The following is a 22,857-nucleotide window of genomic DNA, read 5'->3' on the forward strand; positions in this document are numbered from 1 at the left end:
ATTAAAACATTGAAATTTATATACTAGCTAATGTTAGACAAATGTAGGACCTGAACTGATGTGCTGTAATTGTGCAGGACCTGGTAAAAATGTTTTCCCCAGTAGACACTAATGCACAATGCTGCAAAAATGGCATAGGGTAAAAGCTGGCTTATAACTTCTAACAGCTGCAAGAAAAGCTTTTGCGTCTTCTTAGATTTTTCATTATTAAAAAACCTCAAAAACATTTAGCATCTAAAACATCCCAAAATAAAATTTATTTCTGGAGCAGATGCTGTATACTAAGATATCTTGTAGTGCAAGGATTAACTAAACAGCATCTGGAAAACTTGATTAGGCACCCAAGTCATAGGCGAATATTTAAGTGGAATTCACAAAGATTAATTAAATTCACTTGTAGTAGAATACCAGCAAGGAAGAAAGGAGGAAGATCAGTAAAAGAACATTATTTGACATCCCGTATTTCAAATAATGCAAATGAAATTGCATTAAAGCTGGTGGACATTTTTTGAAAAAGTCCCCAGTGGAAGACATGTTGTGGGGACACTCATAATAATCAGATTTAAACTTCCATGTATGCCAACACAAGAGGCAGGTGGCCTTTTCACTCCAAGCATAGCACTACTGCAAATGAAGGATTACATGATAGAAATTAAGCATAGTCAAACATTTGCCAATGTCTGCTTGGCCTGTATGTCACAGTTCTCTTTCAAACCGCATCTCGTTAATAAGAAAAAAAAAAAAAAAAAGATGACACCTTGCACTGGAGCTTTGGGTCTAGAGAGTGCTACAGAAGAACAAGAGCACGAGTTTACATTTTACTACTTTTTAATGTGCAGGAAGAGAAATTCTTTTGTGTCTGTAATTACATTTGGTAGCTTGGAAACTGTTTAGCTGAATTAAGGAATTATTTACTGAAATGTTGTATTAATTTGATTTAGCTAGGCAGTCTAAAAACTGTTAATTCTCCTTGCAGGAAATCAGAATGGTTTGTAATATAGCAACATCACAAATACTCTAATTGATTACTGTTGGGTCTATGAGCTATCAGTAAGAAAATGAGCAAGAGAAAGCCGGGGATATGCAGCAGAAACAGCTATAATATATGACAAAGCTGTTAAAATCACATCACAGTATGGATTTTTTCTGAAGAACTGGGTTTAATACCTTGTGCACTCATATTTATCATAGGTCTGTGCAGACATAGAAGCAATGTTTTTATCAAGGTATGATGTGTTTGACTTGAAATACATTTAGCACAGATGACAGTTTTAAGCCACTAATTCCAATTTCCATAGTTAAGTATTATATAAAAAATAAATGACAATAAAAAGGAAACAAGCCACACAGGGTTATATGGGTTTTGTCTGGAAACCATAAGCATAGTAATAAGAGTCCTTACCCTCTATAAGCTTGTTCATGAGCATTGGTAGTGAGTTTGGTTCCAGAACATTTGTGAAATATTGACTGTAGTTTGTTAGGCACGTTGGAAAAAGAATATCTATTAACTTGAAATGTAAAAGGGGAAAAAACAATATAAATACCGTTCCATTACTTTAAGAACTTGAATATTGGAATAGCTGAACAACTGTTAATAAGTTGAGGAACTTCACTGTATTAGTGATTATTCAATACTAAAAATAGTTCACAGTCAATTCAGTAGTGATTAAGAAAGAAAACTTAAAATACCATAAGCACAGAGCTAAGTATAAAACAGAAATTGCCTGAAGATTTACTGAAGACTCCACTGCATCAAAATATAAGCCAGGACTTCTCAGGTGTCCTCGGAAAATACTGGTTGAGTTTTGTGTTCTAAGAAACGTGCAAATGACATAAACAATTTCTTAAAAAAATAATTACAGTCATTATATATGCCCTCCAAGAACTTGTCCAAGACACCCCTTGAATTCATTACAAGTTTTTGTATCTGCAGTGTTAATCTGGAATAAGTGAGAGTTGGACTGAATGAATTATCTGCTGTTGAACTCTGAAGTCTATACAATACGGCTTTGAGTTAAGCTTTACCCGAAAAAAATTGGTTGAATTTAGTATGAGTGGTGGTAAACTAATAGAAGTGAAGACATCCAGGAAAGAGATGGACTGTTAGAGCAGGTCCAGAGGAGGACCACACCATGACCAGAGGGCTGGAACACCTCTCCTGTGAAGAAAGGCTTAGAGATCTGAGCTTCTTCAGCCTGGAGAAGGCTCTGGGGAGTCTTTATTGCAGCCTTTCAATACTTAAAAAGGGCTTAATAAGAAAGATGGAGAAAGACTTTTTTACCCAGGCCTACAGTGACAGGACAAGGGTCAATGTTCTTAAACTAAAAAAAGGTAGGTTTAAATTGAACATAAAGGAAGAAAATTTTCATGATGAAGGTGGTGAGATAATGGAACAACTTGCCCTGGGAAAGTTGTGGATGTCCCATCACTGGAAGTGGAAAGGTAACAGTTTGTACTGATTTTTCAAATACTGATCGTAAAAATTTATACAACTTACAAAGAATTAAATGCATTTTTTTTAATGAACAGTATGACGTTTTACATACAGCTTTCATCTTTAATACCTTGTTAATTTGTCCTACAGTTGCTATGACTTTTGTACAGTCTTAATGCAAAAATGTATATGTAAATATTAAGAAGATATAGATAATTAAAATTTTATTTTTACTTTCCTTGTACTGAAAACTGTTTTCCATTTTCCATTGTTTTCTCAGATCTTTCTTGGCAAAGAGATTTTGAACTCCTGCTTCACATGAACTCCTTCACTGGGTGGAGAAATAATACTTTTAGCTTTTGTGACTAAACATGTCTAGTTTATGTTCCAGTTTATGTGAGTACAGCGATATTGTTGAAGAACATTACCATTGTAGACACAACCTACATCTGCCATCATCATAATGAAGATATCTGAATAAATTTTTTGGCTGAGAGAATCGCAACCTTTATCTTTCCGTAAAATGATGGAAAGTAGGTAATGCTTTTTTATTATTTAGGTACTCATTAAAATGGGGTTGACACACTTAGGGCAGATTTGAGACAAGTTTTCATCCTGTAGTTTGTTTGATAATTTCAGCTGTAGCAGTCAGTTGGCAACAGATTATGTTGCTTTACACAGTATTGTTTCTCTTTTCTTCTAATGCAATTGCATTAGAGCCATCCTTATCATCTCACACTGCCTAACGCCTGGTTAACTAAGAAAACAATGTCCTCCTTTTTATCCATGGTGCTATATTTCATTCTAACACACAAATTAATTAAGGTGCAACACTGCAGGTAGGCTTCTGAGGATACTAACTGCATTCTGCTTACAAAACCGGAAGTTTTAAGGTAACACAATCTGCTTCAAAATAATATGTCAAGAAGTTAAAAATAATATTTTTACCTTTTTTATATGTAAATATGTTCTATGTAAAATATTTTTTGTGAATGTTATGCAGCAGTTTACTTACATTTATGCAATTTATTTAAATGATTATTTATCAGAAGGCTAAAAACATTTCTTAAGGCATCTGTGGCAACATACTGTTCTATCTGATTAGAAAACTTGGACAGTTTCTTATTAGATTTGCTTATGTACAACTTCCATTCAAGGCACAAAAATGTTTATCTGTATTTGTGTGTACAAAACCTTAATTTTGAAGGGAGCTGCACAGTCTCTTTTGGTTTTGTTAGACTTTTTTATTATTATTTTTAGGTGATGCTCTTTCATAGCAAAGAGCAGAAAAAACTTCAGATATTAAAATTGACTACTGAATTGGTAACAGAAAAATAGAATGAATTTTGGGACACCAAAAGAATTGCATTACACATTCAATGAAACATTTGTGAGATGAATGAAGTTTTCCCAAAGACTGAACAGTGACAGGAAGACCTGCAAGACAGTATGACATGTGTCATATGTGTGAATGTGACACACAGCTCTTAATGACAATTGTCAGAAGAACGTTCTCCAAGAAGCTTTTGCATATTGCTTACAGGACTAAAGTTATGATTGTTGCGGGTTTTATGTTTTCAAGGCTCCATTTTAGGACACTTGGATTTGTAAGTGAGAAAAAAAATCCCAAGGTCTTGAATTCTTCATATTATAACTCTGTAATGAGTTTAATAGTCTGTTATTGCTATCCATTTATTTTCTTGAATTCCCAATGTACATGTTCTCATGCCCACTGAATGGATTAGTATTTGGCATATCTCTGGTATGCATGCTAATAGATCAGGCATTTTTAACACAGTGCCTTTATCTTAAACTGTAGTCTGCTTGCCTGTCTTTCTGTACTAAAGTAAATGAAGCAAACCCTGAAACCTTCAGGATTCTCTGCATACTGATTCCTGAACTTTACCAGCATGGTCCCTCCTTCCATTCAGGAAAATAACAAAAAAAAGAACTTTGAAAAGAAAAATCATCAAGCATTAAGGCAAAATTGATTTTATAGTCTAAAATGAAAACACAGAAAGGCAAGAAATACAGAGAAAACATGACAGTGCAAGTGGAAAAGGTGGAAGGGAAACCAGGAGATAAGTGTAGCACTGAGAAATAGGAAAGATCATTTTTCCAGCGGGAATCACTTCTGCCACACATGCAGCTCCTGAGTGGTGTCAGGAGCTTTGAGAACTAGAGTGACACAGTAGGGGGCTGGTGACAGATCTGACAGATGAGCAGGAGCACCCTGCTCTTCCTTGCAGCCTGTATATGCATGGTGAACAAGTGGTACAAACTGAGAGACTTCTAAGGCTGGTCTGGGTCCAATGAATGTTTTGTGGGCTGCTACCCACTGCAAGGCTGGCAGGACAGAAAGGGAACAGCACAGTATGTCAATTGCAGATGATGCAAAATGTACTACACTTTCTGTAGTTACAACTACTGTCTATTGACTTCAATAAAAATGTCTTTCTGCCAGTTCATGAGAAATTCTACACATCTGTTCCGCTCACATAATGCCTTATGAAGCCCTTCCCTTTCTGAAAGGAATCTCTTCACACATCTGCTAACCTTTCACACTTCAATTAAACAGCTTTCAGATTCTGCACATGTGTCCTTTTTCTTCAGTGTTTAGAGCCTCAAGATCCCCAGACACTTGGCTGCGGTTAATGGTCGGCTTAAAATTTCAGAACCTTTTGAATGCTGAGGCTAGGTGGCATCCCAGAAGGAACAGGTTCATTCCATGGCTTCATGGCTTTATAGATGAAAGGGAGAGAAAAAAGTAAAATTTCCTCATATCCTTACAATACTTTATGGGCCTTCGCATGATCGGGCGACCTGGAAGATGGAAATTCCTTCTTGACTTTCTTCTGGTTGTCATCAAGCCATCAAAGCTTCACCTCAGTGGTCTTGTATTGTGGATTTTCTGCTACTTGGTTGTGCAGTGTGGTTTTAGTTTGAGTAGGTCCCCACCTTACACACTTAGGACTCTTCTGGCTTGGAAATGGAAGTCAGATGCTAAATTTTTTGCTGCACTTGTTTTAGTGTTGGAGTTTATCATGCATTTTCAGTAATACTTACATGACCTGGCAGAGAACAAGGGGCATCAGGAATTGAAGAGAAGAGCTGAATGCAAGCCCACTGGCAACGCTAACAATTGCCTTAGTATATCAGTAGTCAATTTTAATATCTGAAATGTTCTTTTCTGCTCTTTGCTATGAAAGAAAAAATCTATTTGTGAGAGCAAAGGTGAATATGTTTTATAAGTAATAGTGTTAACCAAGACGATGTCTCCAGAAATTTTGTACAACTGGAAAGGCACAATGACTTATTGGAGAAAGCAAGATAGTAAAGGTATATCTCTACTAGAGCTTCTTCCTTTGGCTAGACATCTGCTGTACATGTTCTAAGGACATATCAAAAGCATACCACAAAGGTATCACAACTCTGCAGCCATGGTAACATGTATGAAGGCAGTTGTGCTTGTGCTTTGCTGCCTGAAATGTGGTGTATGCTTGTACCACAGATACTGGCTTTGAAAGTGTCCGAAGTCTTTTGAGAATGAGATGTGCAAGAACTGTGAAGGAGATGCAGCCTACCTTTACACAAAAGCATTGCTATAATATTATTAGAGGGTGGGGGGAAACCTACACTTTTTTTTTTTTTTTTTTTGAGCCACTGCACTTTAATTCTCTTGCACTGATTTTTTGTGTAATACCACCAAAGCTGACAGTCACGCATTTCACTGATGAGTCATACAAGATTATTTGCCTAAAAAAAAGTATGTATGCACAAATATCTGAATTTCAATTTCAACACATCTTGTGCGAACAAAATGTAAAATGGAGTGGGAAGAATAAAAGGGTTCTGATTAGTGGAGTAATGTGGTGGGAAGGGTTGACTTAAGATAGAGGATAGGAGCATGTTCTGGAGAGAAAAGGGCATTTTCAGCAATTGCTGGTGGCAATGCTGCAGCATCTCAAAGGCAAATGGGTATTGTAGAGATGTGTAACTCAGAAAAAATATTTCATATTCTCCCGTAATAGCAGTGTTAAATAGTAGCAATAAAGCCTGCTTACATCCTAGTACTGGTCAGCAATTAGTACAAATGCACACATATATAGGGTCTCATTGATTTTAGTGAGATTTGGACTTGCATTAATAAAATCTGGAAATTGATGCCATATCATTCACTTGATATAGCAAATAATTTCATCAGCTGTACTGAGCTTTTTTAAGGCTGACAGGAAAAGCATGAGACACAAACGATGGCTGATTTCTCTTTTTACAGACACCTGAATGAAAATATCTAAAACATAAACTAAGAATTTCTGTAACAACATGCACTCCCACCCATGAAACAGCAGAAGAGAAAGGCAGATTCTTTTCAAAACTCACAGATCAGCTTGAAAATGAGATCATTTCCTCTCAAAACCAAGGATGCACCAGTGAAAGAAACGTTGAACTGAAACAGTCTGGGCTTTTGTGTGAAATTAAAGAATAAAGACTTGATGTTTGTTTCAGATTGTTATTGGTATTGACTTTTCATTACCAAGCACTTAACAGAATGCAACTTCTCACATCATTTAGAAATAACCCCCCAAGTTTAAACTAAAGCATGAAAGGTTTGACAATAGATGATCTGTTGCGATAACATAAAGAAATACATTTTAAGGATGTACTACTCATCCCAAAATATAAGAAATCATGAGGAAGAATAATAATGTAGGGAAATAAGCCTTAGGACTTTACCTTTGTGGCAGCATCGAAACAGACAAAACCCATACTAAAGTCAATGGTAAGTCCCATAAGATGACTCTCCAAAACACAGGCATATGTCTTGCACTGTAAAAAAAAAAAACAATCAGAAAAGGTAGTTACCACAGTACATATTTCTTCAAATCCTTTCTAGGACCAGTATTTCTGTGACTTTATTCTAATGTTAATATATATAAAAATTATTTTTAGAAATAAGTCATCTGTGTGTAAATTTATTGCCAGTGTACTTCGAATCAAAGGATTTATATCAGTGATGAAGTTTTCTAAGTATTGTAAAAAGAGTATTTGCTTTTATTAGAGAAAAAAAAAATTAGAATCACAATTGCCTCGGTGGTTTACCAATTACAACTGCTAAAAGGAAGGTTCATTATTTTCAAACTCTTCTTTGTTTTGGTAGCCAGTAACTTCCTCTACCATTGCTGTATTCCTTTTAGATTTTCAGGGAAACATAAATGCATTTGTAAAATACCTATTTGGTATGCTGTTTATTGTGGTTTTGTGTTCTCCTAAATCTCAGTGAAAAGGGTAACATTTCAAACCATGGAGAACCTGATGTAATCATATGAAATATATTTTTTACTTCAGCAAGTGGACCAATAAATCTCAAAGGTTTCTATGAGAAACCTTGAAATTCTGAAAGACTCTCATTCTATGGTTTTTAAATCTATGCATCTATTTATTTCTGTAACACCCCACTTCAATGCAGGATGTGAGACATCTTTTAGTGTCATTCTCAGGATCAAAACTATTGTTGTGCCTGAAGGCTGACTTTAGGTACAAATTGACAAATTTTGTATTTTTCATCACAAAATATGTTAAAAAAAATAATCCAAATCTTATCTAAGTTTCTTAAAGAAATCATTCTTACTTTACAGAAATTTTACTCTCTGGACTAAAAGAAATACAGTTGTATTCTTCAAATGTTGCTGTAGCCACTAAGTATATGAAATGAGAACGGACTTATATGATCTATAATATGTCAAAGAACCAAAATATAAATTGTAAACATGGGGAAAATGCAATTTATTAAATTATCAGTGTTACAAAAGTATGTATTATTACTTTTGGCATTTTGATTATCACGGATAAATCACATGCCTTCATTTACATATTATTTAGGTGGGCTCTTTGGGTTTTAGATGGTGTTCCCCAGAACACAAGAAGCTGAAAGGCTTATTAACAGTTTCTAAGAGCTGAAATAGACATTGTAGTGAAGGAACATGGAAAAGTTCATAGCTATATAAATTCTTTGGTTATTTTAAATTTTATGTTCTTACACTTCAATATAGATTTATTTTCTGGAACTGAAATATTTGACTGATAGTTTTATTGATCAAATCAGGTCTTAACTACCAACAAACACTTGTTGGTTAATCTTTGTATACACACTTTGGAGCTCTAAAATCCAGGTTTCAAACACAGTGATATCCATCACTGAAGCTGAAGAACACTTCTTAGTTATCAGTAGGGCACAAGAGCAGTGTTTAAGCCAGTCTATAGACAAAGCATGGCCATCTATAACTCAGAAGTTAAAACAATCCACGACATGCACATTAGAAGATGATTTTGTGTTCTTGCTGAGTAACAGTAAATAATGTTACTGTCTGATCCACCAAAGGTGTCCAAAAGCTATAACCGCCTGTCAGTAAATGAAAGGTTTCCTGCTGCTGCTGTTGAGGTGGAAAACAGTGACTGGTCTGTCCTTGTAGGTTCCAACACTGAAAGAACTTTATGTACTTCACTACATGTATAAAATCTGAATTCCTACAGTATAGAGGTGCAGTTGGTCATTATAACTAATAATGCATAAACACCAAAAATTTTTAATTACAAAATCAATGATTCAGCTCTGCAGTGTTGCGGTCAGATGGTATTTGTGTTTAGTTTAGCAAATAAAAGTGGCGCTTTTTTTAAGCAGCTACAGCACAAAACTGCTATGAATATGTAAACTTTGATCGTAAATCAGTGTTAGAAAATGAGAGGATATTGCCTTTGGCAAGATCTCATTAAGAGAAGAAAAGAGTGTAAAAAATTATATTTCATGGTGACTTACTACTTAATGAATTCACATATACAAAAATGTCCAGGTTTTGCATGCAAAGCAAAAAAATGTACAGTTCTGTAGAATTATCGTGCTAACTTCTTACAAGATATAAACTACATTTTTATTGGTAGACCTCCAAGATATTTAGAACAGACATAGAACCTTTACTGAGAAATAAAATTTGGCAAGGAGACAGTATATCAGATTTAAAATATTTATTGCTGTCTAACTCGTGACCTCCCACCTCAGCACCAGAGGTCAACCTACAATGCGCATTGCAGCACCATGCTGAGCTGGCACAGTTACCTCTGCTTAAGCACAGCACTGTGCCTGGGCTAATTAGGCTCACTGAGAAGTTAAGATTTATGAGAAACAGGACATAGTCTTGATTCAATGCTGTGCTGAAAGAGCAACCTGCTTCCCGGGCTGAAGGCTCTTTCTACAAAAGACAGTGCACAGTTTGTGGAGAAATAGCATCTAGTTCAGCTCAATGTAATTATCGGTAGGAAGGAACTGCATTGTAACGTGAAGACCACCAGTAGTAGCTGATTCTTTACCTGTTCTTTACTTATACATAAGAGCAGTCTATGCCCTTGGACCATGTATTGCATGATGTCCAAACAATTCTGAGAAGCAAAAATTTGAGAATAACAAAAGGATCTCTAGTTTCTTTAGGGAAGAATGTCCCTTGCTTTATGCATGTGTTGCATGCACTTGCACATGATTCTGGTCATAAGTCAGAGTAGGAATGTGAACTTTCAGACACTCATAAATGCTATTAAGATTTTTCTCATCTTTAATTTCTTTAATTTTTCTTTTAATTCAGACATTTGGAAAAAACAAAATTGCAGATACTCTTCCCAGGAGACTTGATAATTTACAATTTCTTATACATTTAACAAACACTTTAAATCATTAAAAGTGACTATTAATAATATATATTGTGGATGTTTGACTTTGGTTGCTGATTTCTCACACAGACATCATTAAAACCTTAGCAGAACTGAAGCATCCCCCTCCCAAAAGAAGCAGAAGAAATGTCAGCACTCACTTCTTGTTCTCTTACAGAATACAGAATCTTAAATTTGGTTTATGCATAATTCAGCAGGTCAGGCAGGGGCAGAAGGAGACAACTCAAAGTTGTTCCTTAGATTCTGTTCCCTCAATACACAGTTTAAATTATGGAAAGAAAGACACCTTGTAAACCTAGAGTAAGCTACCTCTGAAGCTAAGAGAAACCATACTATAAGTTCAAGATTTAATTCAGACGTTTGAACTCAGATTCAACTTCGATGGGGACAAATGTTAAAGTACTGTAACACAAAGCAGTTCACACAATAATCCTTATATTAGGGAACAAACAACTGCAATACAAACAAGACCTACAGCAAGAAAAATATTCATGATGGAAATTGTGAATATTTTTAGCATAAAGTAACAAGAAAACAAAGAGAACCTGACAATCATTGCAAATCATTATACAACCTATAGTAGTCTCAGATTCTTCGTAACAATGCTGTGAGACAGACAGTACAGAAAAAGTTTCTCCATTTCAACTAAAGTTTTTTTCTAAACTGGTATCAACTTGGCTATCTCTCTTCTTATATTTTTCTTTCAAAAAAAAAATGCCTAATTTTTGGTTTAGATATACCTCTAACAGAAGCTCTGACTTAGGCTTAAACAGAATATAGTACATATTTATAGTAAGGCATTTAAAATATGTTTTTATTCAGATGTATTCTTTAGAATAACATCATAATAGGGCCCTGAGTATCCTCTTGTTGAGATTAATGTCAATTTATACTTGTAACTGAGTAACTCTGTTATTATTTGTTTTATTATGGAATAGCACACAACACATTTGAAGAATTGTAAATGGCGGTTTTAAACTGCAGTTATATTTTCAGAATTACATGGTTTCATAGTAAGACAAACCTGCACACACCTGGATTATCATTCACATGGAATATGAACTTTCATATGAATTTGATTACATAAACCACAATTTTATATAAAATGTACAGTCGATACCTTAATTTTGAACTTGTCAACTTTCTTCCTCACAGAGCAATGAAAGAACTTGTTGGAGACAAATTATACCATTACTTAGTCAAACCAGATTTGTCTGAGTCTGCAAATTGGTGGATGAAAGCAGTAACAATTGATGAAAGAAAAATGAGGAGGCCAAGACCAGTTCTATTAAAAATTAGTATTTTTTTTTTCAAACTGAGAGCCAGAAAACGAGGCAAGAAAATAAAGGAAAAAAGGTGAAATTGTAAGTGTGAGTTACACAACAATAATAATAATGAGAAGCTTATTAGTCCACCTTCACAAATTTCCTATAACCAATCTCAGGAAATCATGACTTCGAGTTCATAATTGCTACTCTGAACATCAGCAGAGTGAAAAGAGGTGAAAAGGTTAAGATTAATTTGAAGTTAAGATTATGAGGGAAATTCTTTTTGGGAAACATGGGAGCAATTTTGAATAAATGTACTTCTAAAATCCAAGAGACAAATCTAAAGTAGGAATGCTACAGCATGAACCAACATTAGAGTAGAAGAAATATGAAGTGGCTTCTGGGATAAAAGTTGTTCAAGAAAATTGCTGTATATTCTTTTGCTGATGGCACAGCAGTGCTTCTACAATGTTGCGGTCAGTTATATGAGAAGGACAAAGAATCTCAAATATCTAGAAGCAGAGGACATGTTGCAATTTTTATATAGAAAAACTACATTTACATTTTTCAGCATAATCAGAGTTCAAAAGGTATGAATAGTTCCTATAAAAGGTAGCAGAGTGCATGAACTTAAAGATAAAAGTTGAACCTTCTTCAACTCCTGCTCCAACAAAGGTAATATGCATTAAAACCGACAGCAGTGTAGTTTTTGCAACAGGGATCATCATTAGTATATACAAGTTCAGTCCATCTGCATGTGTTGGTTCATAGGGCAGAAGTCTAATATTTTACTAACTAACCGTTCCTCTAAATAAACAAAACCCAAACAAAACCAAACAAACAAAACACCACCTGTCAGTACTTGCATTTGCAGAAGGATGCAGAAAATGAGTGCAGGGTAAGTCAGCATTAGCCAATACCTGCACAGGCTGATATGGTAATACAACTTTTGTAGGGGTATATACAGAATAACTCATGGCAATATCAACTAAAGCTGTTCCAACCACATGTATTTTTTATGATTAGAACATCAACTAGGTGAATTATAGTTTAATTGGGTAATTTATAATTGTGGTGGGTGTTTTTTCCCTCTTATTTTAAATCGAAAAAAGATGACTTTTTGGTCATGTGAGAAAAACAGAGCTGTCTTTAAACATTGTGGTATGTAGTTTTGCTGTAATAATTCACTAGTAATCTGTACCTGAATGTCATCCATCTCTGCTCTGTTACCCGACAATTGAGCACATACACAAGAAACAAGTAAAGTGTGAAAAAAGAATCATGTATTTCAGTTACAATTTGTTCTTGCTCGCATCCAGTAAGTACTCTAATTCAATGTGCTCTCATTCCTGATTATTACAAAGGCCATTCCTGCAAAGTTCTCTTATGTTATCCAGTAACAAATAAAGCAGCATGTAAAAAGAGTATGTAAGGATATCTAAACAGCTGGTTTTACCCCTGATTTATAGATTGTTTTTCCTTTTTTGTCCATGAACTTCAGTTAACAAATATGTATCACCTATAGTCACAATAACTCAATTCATAATCACCTGAGTACAACATAGATAGTTAGCATTTGAGGTGATCTCTTCTGAATGTTAGATTTCAAGCTGTACAGGAACACTAAAAAAGTTTTCATGCAATTATACACATAAAATATTAATAATTTGAGAGCTGCAGGAAGTTAGAGTATTTCTTGAATTGTATCATTATTGCATATAGGCCTAATTTGTTAATATACCAAAAGGTAACAATCAAGACAGTTGTTCTCACCTGTATCCGTTCAACTTCTAAAAAAGTTGCTGTTTGGAAGGCTTTTTCCCATAGTGTTAGGTCAGACTCTAGTTCCACAGAAAAGTAAAGATCTTCTCCAGATTCAGACTGGACACTGAAGCCATGTTTCCGACGGTCCAGTAGATCACTATCCTGATGAAAACCTGAAGTTATATAATCTGGCATACATCAATTCATATTTTTAATTGAAAATATCTGTGTCTCAGACCTCCTAGCATTTTTAAATGGCATTTTAAATGATACAACACTGTAGTAAGTACTGAGATCTGAGGAACTGAAAATTAGGGGTTTGGTCTAAACATTGACATTTCTATAAATTTTAAACAGGATGCCTATATTCAGAATGCTACAGAACAACACAGCATATCTGGCATAAATTCCAGTATTTTAGCAATTCACTTTTCAGAAATGTTTCCAGCTATATGCTTATATTTTTAGATAAATTCTATAAAAGCTATCCACTTTCTGTTCACAAGACAGGAACAGAAATAACACCTTCTCTGACCTACTTGACTCACCCACCCCTACCCTAGAAGGCTGGCCAAATGAAGCAAGACTTTTATTTAAACAGTATAAAGAGTCCATCTGTCCTATTTTCCCTATAGAGGCTGGAAAAAACAAGTTCCTATTTCTGGTGTCTTAAAAAATCCAGCATAATATTTGTCTATAGCTGCACACTGCCACTAGAGAGTATGGTGGCTGCCAGTGGATAGGTTGCTGGCTTTGGGCCTGGAAGGGGAAGTTACTTTTGGCTTTACATTCAACACCACACCACACAATGGATACCAGGTTATAAATATGTAATGTTTAATGATTGATAGCATTTGTAATTGGCACAAACTCAAATAATCAAGTTAACCAGGAAATCCATCACTAAAATGGTCTTAAATGTTTGCTTTTGGTTTTGTTTTGTTTTGTTTTAATACAGGAGGCTTTATGCTACAATTCTGGCACGCAACGTGTCAGAAATTTGTGAAAAATATACTTGCAGAAACAGTTTTAATTAAATTTTCCCCTACTATGCCAAAGCACCTCTCTCAAGCCACAAGCTCACCAGCTGTCCTTGCAAATACATCTGGTAATTTGGGTATATGTAGACTGGGTGCAATTTCTACAATACTACCCCATAGCAGAGGGCACAGCTGAGATCAGCAAAGGAGACTCACAAGACAGCATTGCTTTGTGGTTATACACAATTTGAATAGAGCAAGGCAACTATAATCAGCTGTTACAAGCTGGAATAGCACTTTACACTGCTCAATCATCTTTCTGGAGCAGAGAACCAGGAACTTAAACTGACTGAGAATGGAAACATATAAAACTGAAATATATTTTATCTGTATGAAACTATTAGAAGGCAATGGTAGAATAAACACTATTTTCCTCTTTCTTTTCATTCACTAGACATGTGACAGACCTGCTCAAGAAAGCCAGTACAGCATATGTTCGTGAATTGCTCCTGGTTCAGAACTGCTTTACAGTTTCTGGAAGAATCAGCTAGGGAGGCAATATACCCCCTCTTTGCAATCACCATGACAAGTACGAGTTGCTCAGATTTCAAAATGACCACCCACCGTGGAACAATCTCTTTTCTTACTTCCACCAAGCCCTAAGCTTAGTAGCTCAACAGCACTAACTCACTGATGAAAAAATCAGAATGAACACAGGCTGTTAGATCTTGAAACCTGCATTTCCAAAAAAAATTAAGCGTTCTCACAGACTTTTTCCCCAGGTGTTCAGAGGGATGCGTAGTTGAACTAGTTAGATGTAGCTAAACAATAGCCTACTTGCTATGACAAATACTTTTGTCTCTTTTTTTTTTTTTCCTTTCCACTCAGGCCTTTCTGCTAAAACTAAAATGTCAATGCTGCTCACAGTACATTTTGACCAGCATTCAAAAGATGTCATAATGTTGCTAATGGCACCTATGCTCTACTGCACAAACAGCCTCAAAGTGCACTGAGCGGCAGCACTGTGAGGAATGTTTATAATCTTGTGGATATGTGTAGCAACACATAAAACATACTATCTAGCACCTGACTACACAAACTTCATCAACAGGAACTGGATGAGTAAAAGCACTTGCCAGCCCTCACTTCTCCTGGGTAGAAAAGCTACTTTGTTTAGTATAACAGCACTTCTCTAACAGGTCTTAAGCAGGGTCTTAAAATCATTATAGTCCTGGAGCTACACCTGATTGAATGGGTCTGTTGGTCCATAATGAAATGGACTTACTCAGTGAGGAGTCTGACAAAACTCGTGTGTAAGGTACATCTCTTTCCCAGGGAAGGTTTTAGTTCTTCATAGCTACAACCACAGAAGAAACTAAAACTACTTCGAACTCATCTTCAGCTAGTCTTGACGACAGTCAGTAGAGAACAACTAATTATTACTAATCCAAACTCTTAAACCTCATTTGAAACAAGACTGTGGCACTATGTGGGATCACAGGAATCACTACCATTAAAGCAGTTGAAGTAATAGCCCCTGTTTTCAAATAGGAGGAAGTTTAGTGGTAGGGCTTGGTTCCAGACTGCATATCTCTGTTTACCCAGGCACAGTTAAGGTTTAATTGCATTGTTAGACTCTCCCATTCTTACAGGCTTTTTTTCCAATTGAGAAGAATATGTTGGCTATGAAAAAGGGATGAGCTCTTATGTAGAAATTGAAAAATGAAATGTTAAACGATTTACTGAAATGGATCTCCATTAAAATGTGTTTTAAAAACACAAAAATCTCAGAAGTCAAGTGATTAAAAAAAAAGCTTGTGTATTTTATTATCAACATTGCTAGCAATAATTGTACTGGATTTTACTAAGCATTGTATCAAACCTAGACAATGAAAAGAGAAAGAAGAGCTAAATGGGATCTACAATATTAATCCGTGTTTTTGCTATTTATATATGAAAATGAGAACATTTTGATTTAAAAAAGATCTTATCAATACTAGGTAGCATTTCCCCTTATGGTTTACATACACAAACTTTAGAATATTTCAACTACTACCTCATATTGTGAAAAACAACACACATGATGTACTCATTTATTATTGGAATTTACATTTTTACATTTTGTGAAATTCTTACTTGGAATGAAAACAAAATTCAACATTTCCACAGAAATAATAATTTTCCACACAAAAATATTTTTTTTTTTTACTAGTTCTATTGTATGTACTTATGATTTTGATATCAATGTCTGTGGTTAAGTCCATGGTAAGAAAATTCAAGTCAAATATATGTAAATGTTGTACTTTAGTTTTAAAAAATTTCTGACATACATATAGTTAGCCCTTTCCTTCTTGGTGGTATTTCATTCTATTTGTAGAAATACATTGCTGCAAGGCTCCCTTTAGTACTTCTTCTGTTTCTTTTCATTGCAAGATCTTCTTTTAGTTTTTCATTTGTTTTCAGACATTTAAAAAGTGAAATCTCTATTCCAAATTTATAGATATAACCATTTCCATTTGTACAGTGGATAACTGCAGGAAACAATATGCAGGCAAAGCTAAAATCCAAATGTCCCTGTAAAGGTAGGAAATTGAAGCAAATTTTTTTCTTAGGAATCCAACTGAGAATTGTTCAAAACTCTCCACAAATTTAAGATAAATTTGTTAGGAGTCTCAAGAACACGTGTGGAGTAAGCAGAAATCTTCATTAATTATCTTTTACAAAATGGTTATTTCAGCTAAAATATAAAATGTCATTCCACCCATTTAAGAATTGGCTATGATACTGTATTTTTATAATCGCTCACTAGTCAACGATGGACATGAGCCAATTTCATGTTGATTTTTTAAGAAGTCTTTCATACTGTTTATGATTAGCTGTACCATTTGCCCCTGATGTTTTCAGTGAGAATTAATACAGATTTTCTGAAGAGTAACAGTCACAAAACTTGTAGCAGTATGCTACTTCCGTACTGGAAGGATTGCTGAAGGATGGGCTGTGAGGAAAGTCCTTGGCTTACACCCAGCTTCAGGGTAATCCAGCATCTCTGCTGACAGCATGGTATGACTCCTGCTTGCCTAATTAATAATGATGTCCATGTTAAGTGAGAGCAATAAATTTATCTAAGGGAACCAAGTATGGCTCATTAGGCAGGTCCTTTCAAGTTAAGGCAGAATGCTTCTTTATCACTAAGTAGTGACATGCCTTCTCTTCTGCAAAGGTAATCTTTTCTCTTCTGAAAGACTGCGCTCTCCAGAAGCAGCACTGCTCCTTTTCAATTACTTGTGCCTTTTCATTTTATGTATGATGAATACATTACCCATATAATGGCTATTATTTAAATCCACTAAGATGCAAGAGACCTTCAACATTTACCATATCAGTGAAAGTTGGGTTGTTCTATTCTACAACAGTCTGTGCAATAGAAAACAAAGCTAGGTCTACCAGTTTCATGGTCACAGCATGATTTTTACCCAGGAGGTGCTCAAGAACTATCTGGAAGTCTGGTTTACCTGTTAAGTTATATGTAATACACAGAGCAATTTGGTGACAGAACCTCAAATGCTGGTTTTGAAAGGAAAAACAATTCATGTCAAATGTTCAAAACCATCCTAATCAGAGTTGTATACCTAAACAGACAAAATAGATCTTGGCTTTTGAGATGACCTTATTTGAGCTGTTAAAATTAGGTAATTAGTCATGTTTGTGATATTAATTACAATAATTCTTAATAATACACAGATAAGGAAACAAACACAACCTGTTTTCTTTGTTGACTAGTTTAGACATTCCCGCAAAAAGAAATCTGTCCTATCATAACCAAGATTCCAACCTAGCACCTCAATCAGCTGAAGATAAAAGCATTTTCCCATCAATTTAAGAGTGCAATAACTTCAAGGTGACTAAAATTAATCACATCATGCCTTTACACTTGCTGTCATCAGTGCCCTGATTATTTTACTGTTTGTGCCTCCCTTCACTTATCAGCTCCGTCCACATAAATATACATCCTTCTTTCTCAGGGATTCTAATGATCTACTTAATCTGAAAATTTGGGAACACTTTTCTTGAGCATCACCATTAGTTGCTATGGAGATGGTTCTAATAGCATTTATAGGCAGCAGGGAATAGATTCACTCCAGAATGAAAAAAAGATACTGCTTCTCCAACAAATCCTCATTAATGAAGTAATAAAGAAAGAAAGACCCATGGAGGCATGGACATGTTTGTACATAACTCATTTGGACCCTTCTGATTTTAATGTTAAAAATCATATGAAAAATGTTGAAATTGAGTGTGTGTGTGTATATATATATATATATGCATGTAAATACACTCAGAATGCCAGCTAAACTAAAACTGGATATAATATTTTTCAATGCCCACATTTTATGAAAATGTTTTCTCAAGGGACAAAATAATTATTATTACAGGATAAATTTCAGTTTCAAATTTCCATAAGAAAGATCTATCTGACTGCTTGAGAGAAACAGAAATGTTTATTCCTTGTAACCTATTACATACAGCAGTTTAGCTTAAATTACTTTCCTATTCTGACTGAATAGGAAAATTAATTTCCTGTTCTGTCTGATTAAAAGATGATGCAGTCTCAAAGACCCTCATCTGAATCAGAGCAAGAGTTTGAACACAGGTTTCCCCTGAGCCAGTGCCATAACTGTACCTGTTTCTTAATGACTGCTACACAGAAATGTGTTTGTTTTAATGTCATATGAGGAAAAATTTCAAAATTTTCATAAAACAGTCTAATCTATTGGGGAAAGAAATTATTCTAATACTTTCCAGAGAAGCATCGGGGATTATTTTCTGCTAAAAAGAAATCAGAGACCAATGTAATTACAAATAGAGATTTAAAAATGTGCTGATCATCGCTTTGGAGAGTTATTAAGGTTTTGTACCTCTCCAAAATTTGAAGCATAATCTGCTGGAGATTAAGAACATATTAGAAAGAAATTTAAGAACAGATCCCAGATAAGTAAACATAATGATAATAGATAGCAATGCTAAAGAGTCATCCTATCTTTTCATTCTGAGCCCTTGTTTACAACTTTCTTAAATTTAAATAATTGTAGCTGGGGTTTTTTTTCCATGTTAGTTGCCTGCTTGAGGATATTTCTTCTTTTCATATTAAAACAGCTGAATCAGTTCTGTGAAATAAATTAGAAAAAAGAATGAAATTGGTTTGTCCATGTTAAAAATAAAGAAACAAACAAAGAAGCAGAACCACCCCCTGAAACTACTTTTGGGGCTGCTCTGGGGCCTCTGTTTTTTGGAATGGCATCAGCTGCTTCAGGAATGGGAAGAAACTTTTGCTGCCCTTGGAAGGGAAAAAAAAAAGAAAAAAGGAGATTCACTGAAAAATTCAGTTCTGGGCAAAATTTGGCTGATACCATTTTGAAGATTTCATTCTGAACATGCTCCATCCACATGATGTATAGGAAGAGAAGAATGTTCCCTACTTTTCCCAGCTGTTAGGGGTTGTTTTGCTACTAGCCATGGAAAATGAGAACAGGATACACTACTTCTCCTTCAAGAGGCTATGTACCTCTTCAAGAAAATAAAAAAGCACCTGACCCTAAAACAGAAGTGGACAGAGAAATTATGTGGAAGAAAAGTCTTACAGTTCTCACATGGTGAAATTTTTATTGGTTGTTTTTGGTATTTTGTGAGGTTTTTTTTCAACTTTAGATGCATTTATTTTAAAGGTAGGAAAATGTCTTTTGAAGGTCTTCCTCATGAAGGACACAAATATTGGAAGAATAAGAATTAAATCTGATTAAATAAAAGGCTGTAATATTACCCACCAAACTGATTATTCATTATAATAAAAGCATTATGTACTCTTCCCTCACCCCCTTTTTTTCCCCTTTTTCCAAAGAAATCCTTACCTAAATACCCTGACAATACATTATGGCTGGCTGAGAATAGGTTAGCATAGCACAGTGAAAGCATTTGTATTGGATATCAACAAGTTAGCAAATTTCTATCAGCAAATGTGTAAAAAATTGTGTTTTACATGCACTTGCTACAGAGTTCTGAAGAAAATTCAGAAGTACCTATGGAAAAGAAGATCCTAACATAAAAGAAGATAAAAAAATTGTTAGGAAATTAATATTTCTGGTTTCAGTGTTGGCTCTGGCTTTTGAGAGTAGTATGTAGACCTCCACTGTGAAGAGAATGCACCAAAGTAAATTTTCAATAGTTGTCCCTAGGACAGAAACAAACTATTTCATATGAGGAACGGGACACAGATCCAGTGAAAAAATAGAGTGTGATCACTGTTACATGAAAACCTATAGTCCTAAATTCTTTATTCAATAAAACTGCAACATCTTATGCTAAATTTAATTATTGCTATAGTCAGAAAGACAGGAAAAAAACCTCAAATAATTAATGCATGTGACCAGAAAATAAGATAAAAATGCTACACAAAAAATCTACCAAAATTGATGTATAAGAACATATTAGTGGATAAATTACTGAAATAATGCATCACTCCAGTCTTGAGAAATGCCCTAATTTGATTAAGTCAATGAAAGGTAATCTTCTCAAACTTTGGATAAATTTTGAATATCTGGGATGTCAGACATATACTTGTCTTTCCTGAGTATCCTCATTCAATATCCACATTTATATTTCACACCTTATTTCTGATCTTTTTCATCATTCCTTTTGCCTTATGTTAAAAATTTAATTTGTCTTTGTCTTTCAAGGATGTTGCAACACCATTGTCTGTCTCATAACTAGACAGGCAGCAGAGCAATTTCTTAGAAGGAAAAGCTGATGCCTTTAACCAATAGAGACATTGCAGTAGTCATTCAAATGTATATTTTCTGTATCTCTTTCTTTTCCTCTGTGTGTTTACCATTTCTTCCAGGAAGCAGGATCAGCCTCTGAGTTCGGCAACCCCAGCCCAACACAACTGAATTGTTCTTTCCCCAAAAGGTGACAGTATATACTGTCCTAACATTGTATTAAGTATGTCAAAAAGGTAGGTTTTTTTTCCCTTTAAAAAAAAAACAAAACCAAACAACTTCTCTAAAGTTAAAGCAAAACAGAAAAAGCCTTACTTAATAACTTCACATTTCAAGTATTTTTTGTCCTTCCTTTTTCCAATTCAAATAAACACTTAACAAGACTTTATATAGAGGCAGCTGTTGTGCATCTAATAACACCATCTCTTTGCTTTCAAAAAAGTCTTATGTGTACAGTTACAGGAACATCAACACCTTTAACAACCAAGGCCCATTAAATTTATCCAAATTAACACCACAGATTGGTGACTGTATCGCTGTGTACATGTTGAAGAGAAATGAACTGACATCACATATAGAATCACAGAAGACCAGGATAATCAGGCCAGAGGTGTGGTCACCTACTGCATACCTCTATGCAAGGCCGACACAGCTACACACCAGCTTATGCTTACAAGGACTGAGTGATGGAAATTCAATGGACTCATCAGGAGTGAGAATTTGTCTTTACTGTGTAACTGAAGCCAACTTAATGATGGTCTGAATGCCAGTAGACACTGAGATCATTTATGACTTTTACTATTTTTCTTGTAAGACAATTGTAATTCTAGTTAGGGTGGGAACAGGTCCCCTTTTCTTCAGAGACATCAAATACTCTTAAATTTAAAACAAGGGGCAAACCAAAGGCTGAAAATTACTTCAACTGTTTAGAACTGAAACGCTCAACAGTTTAGCACTTTTTCTAAGAACTGGTACCTGGTTAAACCCTGACTGAAAATCTATTTTTCTCTGGATGCAGCATTAATATTCATAAAAAGGATTCATTACTTATGCCTCCTAAGCAATTTTGTGTGTGAAGTACTTTAGTGGAATCATATCAGGATGCAAATCTCAGCCATTGAGCAAACTACATTAATAATAGACCTCAAAACATGTTCTTTACCATCAATTTATATGTTTCTGTGTCTATCGGCATTAATTTTAAAATTAATCTGAATATATAAACATTTTCAGTAGTTTAGCATGTATTTTATATCATCCTTTTCCCATCGTTGGCTTATTGGAAATGGAGAATAAAATTACATGAAATTTAAGTGGGAAAACTAACATAACTGCATTTGAGGATTTTACACATACTAACAGCTAAATAAGGGAGGAAACACAAGTCTTTTGACACACCAAGTTGGTCCTGATTAATATAGTAAGGCAAGTACAGCTGCAATGACGTAAATGATACCAGTGATAAACATCAGTGATTCACCATCCTGACATATTGCCAGCATAGATTGCCTTTACAATTGCCCTCACATTTCATTTCAGAGCTGATCTGACACCTGAATATGTTTCCTGTTTTATGCTGAATAAAGTGAGCTTTTTATTGTACATCTCAAGATATTTTTGCGTGACACATTGAAGATAGAAGGCAGGTGTCTGAACTACAGAAACCATTTTCTAGCAATTAAAAGGAGATGCTTGGATGAAGCTGAAGAACATTAGTAACTCAAGTAAACAAGGCGAACATGCTTGCAGAGAAGTGCAATCTTTTCTATTCCTCATAATTTACCTGAAAAATACAACAAACTTCTTTCTACCCCTCATATGGAAAAATTGATTAAATATTTGAGTTTTTTACCAGTTTATCAAAGATATTTAAATCTTGTAAGTCATATACACCTACACATGCGCACACACTCAAACCA

General features: G+C 34.9%; 1 protein-coding gene across 5 annotated transcripts in view; it reads right to left on the reverse strand.

The window, feature by feature from the left end:
- Positions 1 to 22,857, reverse strand: part of SNTG1 (syntrophin gamma 1) — a 358,597-nt gene that overhangs the window by 23,246 nt on the left and 312,494 nt on the right. For all 5 annotated transcript variants that reach the window (XM_055800561.1, XM_055800560.1, XM_055800563.1 and 2 more), the window contains 2 exons: positions 13,195 to 13,347; positions 7,172 to 7,264 (listed from right to left, as the gene is read on the reverse strand). In XM_055800561.1, coding sequence (XP_055656536.1) covers positions 7,172 to 7,264; positions 13,195 to 13,347 — 246 coding nt within the window. The remainder of the gene's footprint in view (positions 1 to 7,171; positions 7,265 to 13,194; positions 13,348 to 22,857) is intronic.

Source organism: Falco peregrinus, chromosome 3 (genome assembly GCF_023634155.1).
Source record: "Falco peregrinus isolate bFalPer1 chromosome 3, bFalPer1.pri, whole genome shotgun sequence".
NCBI classification, from domain to species: Eukaryota; Metazoa; Chordata; class Aves; order Falconiformes; family Falconidae; genus Falco; species Falco peregrinus.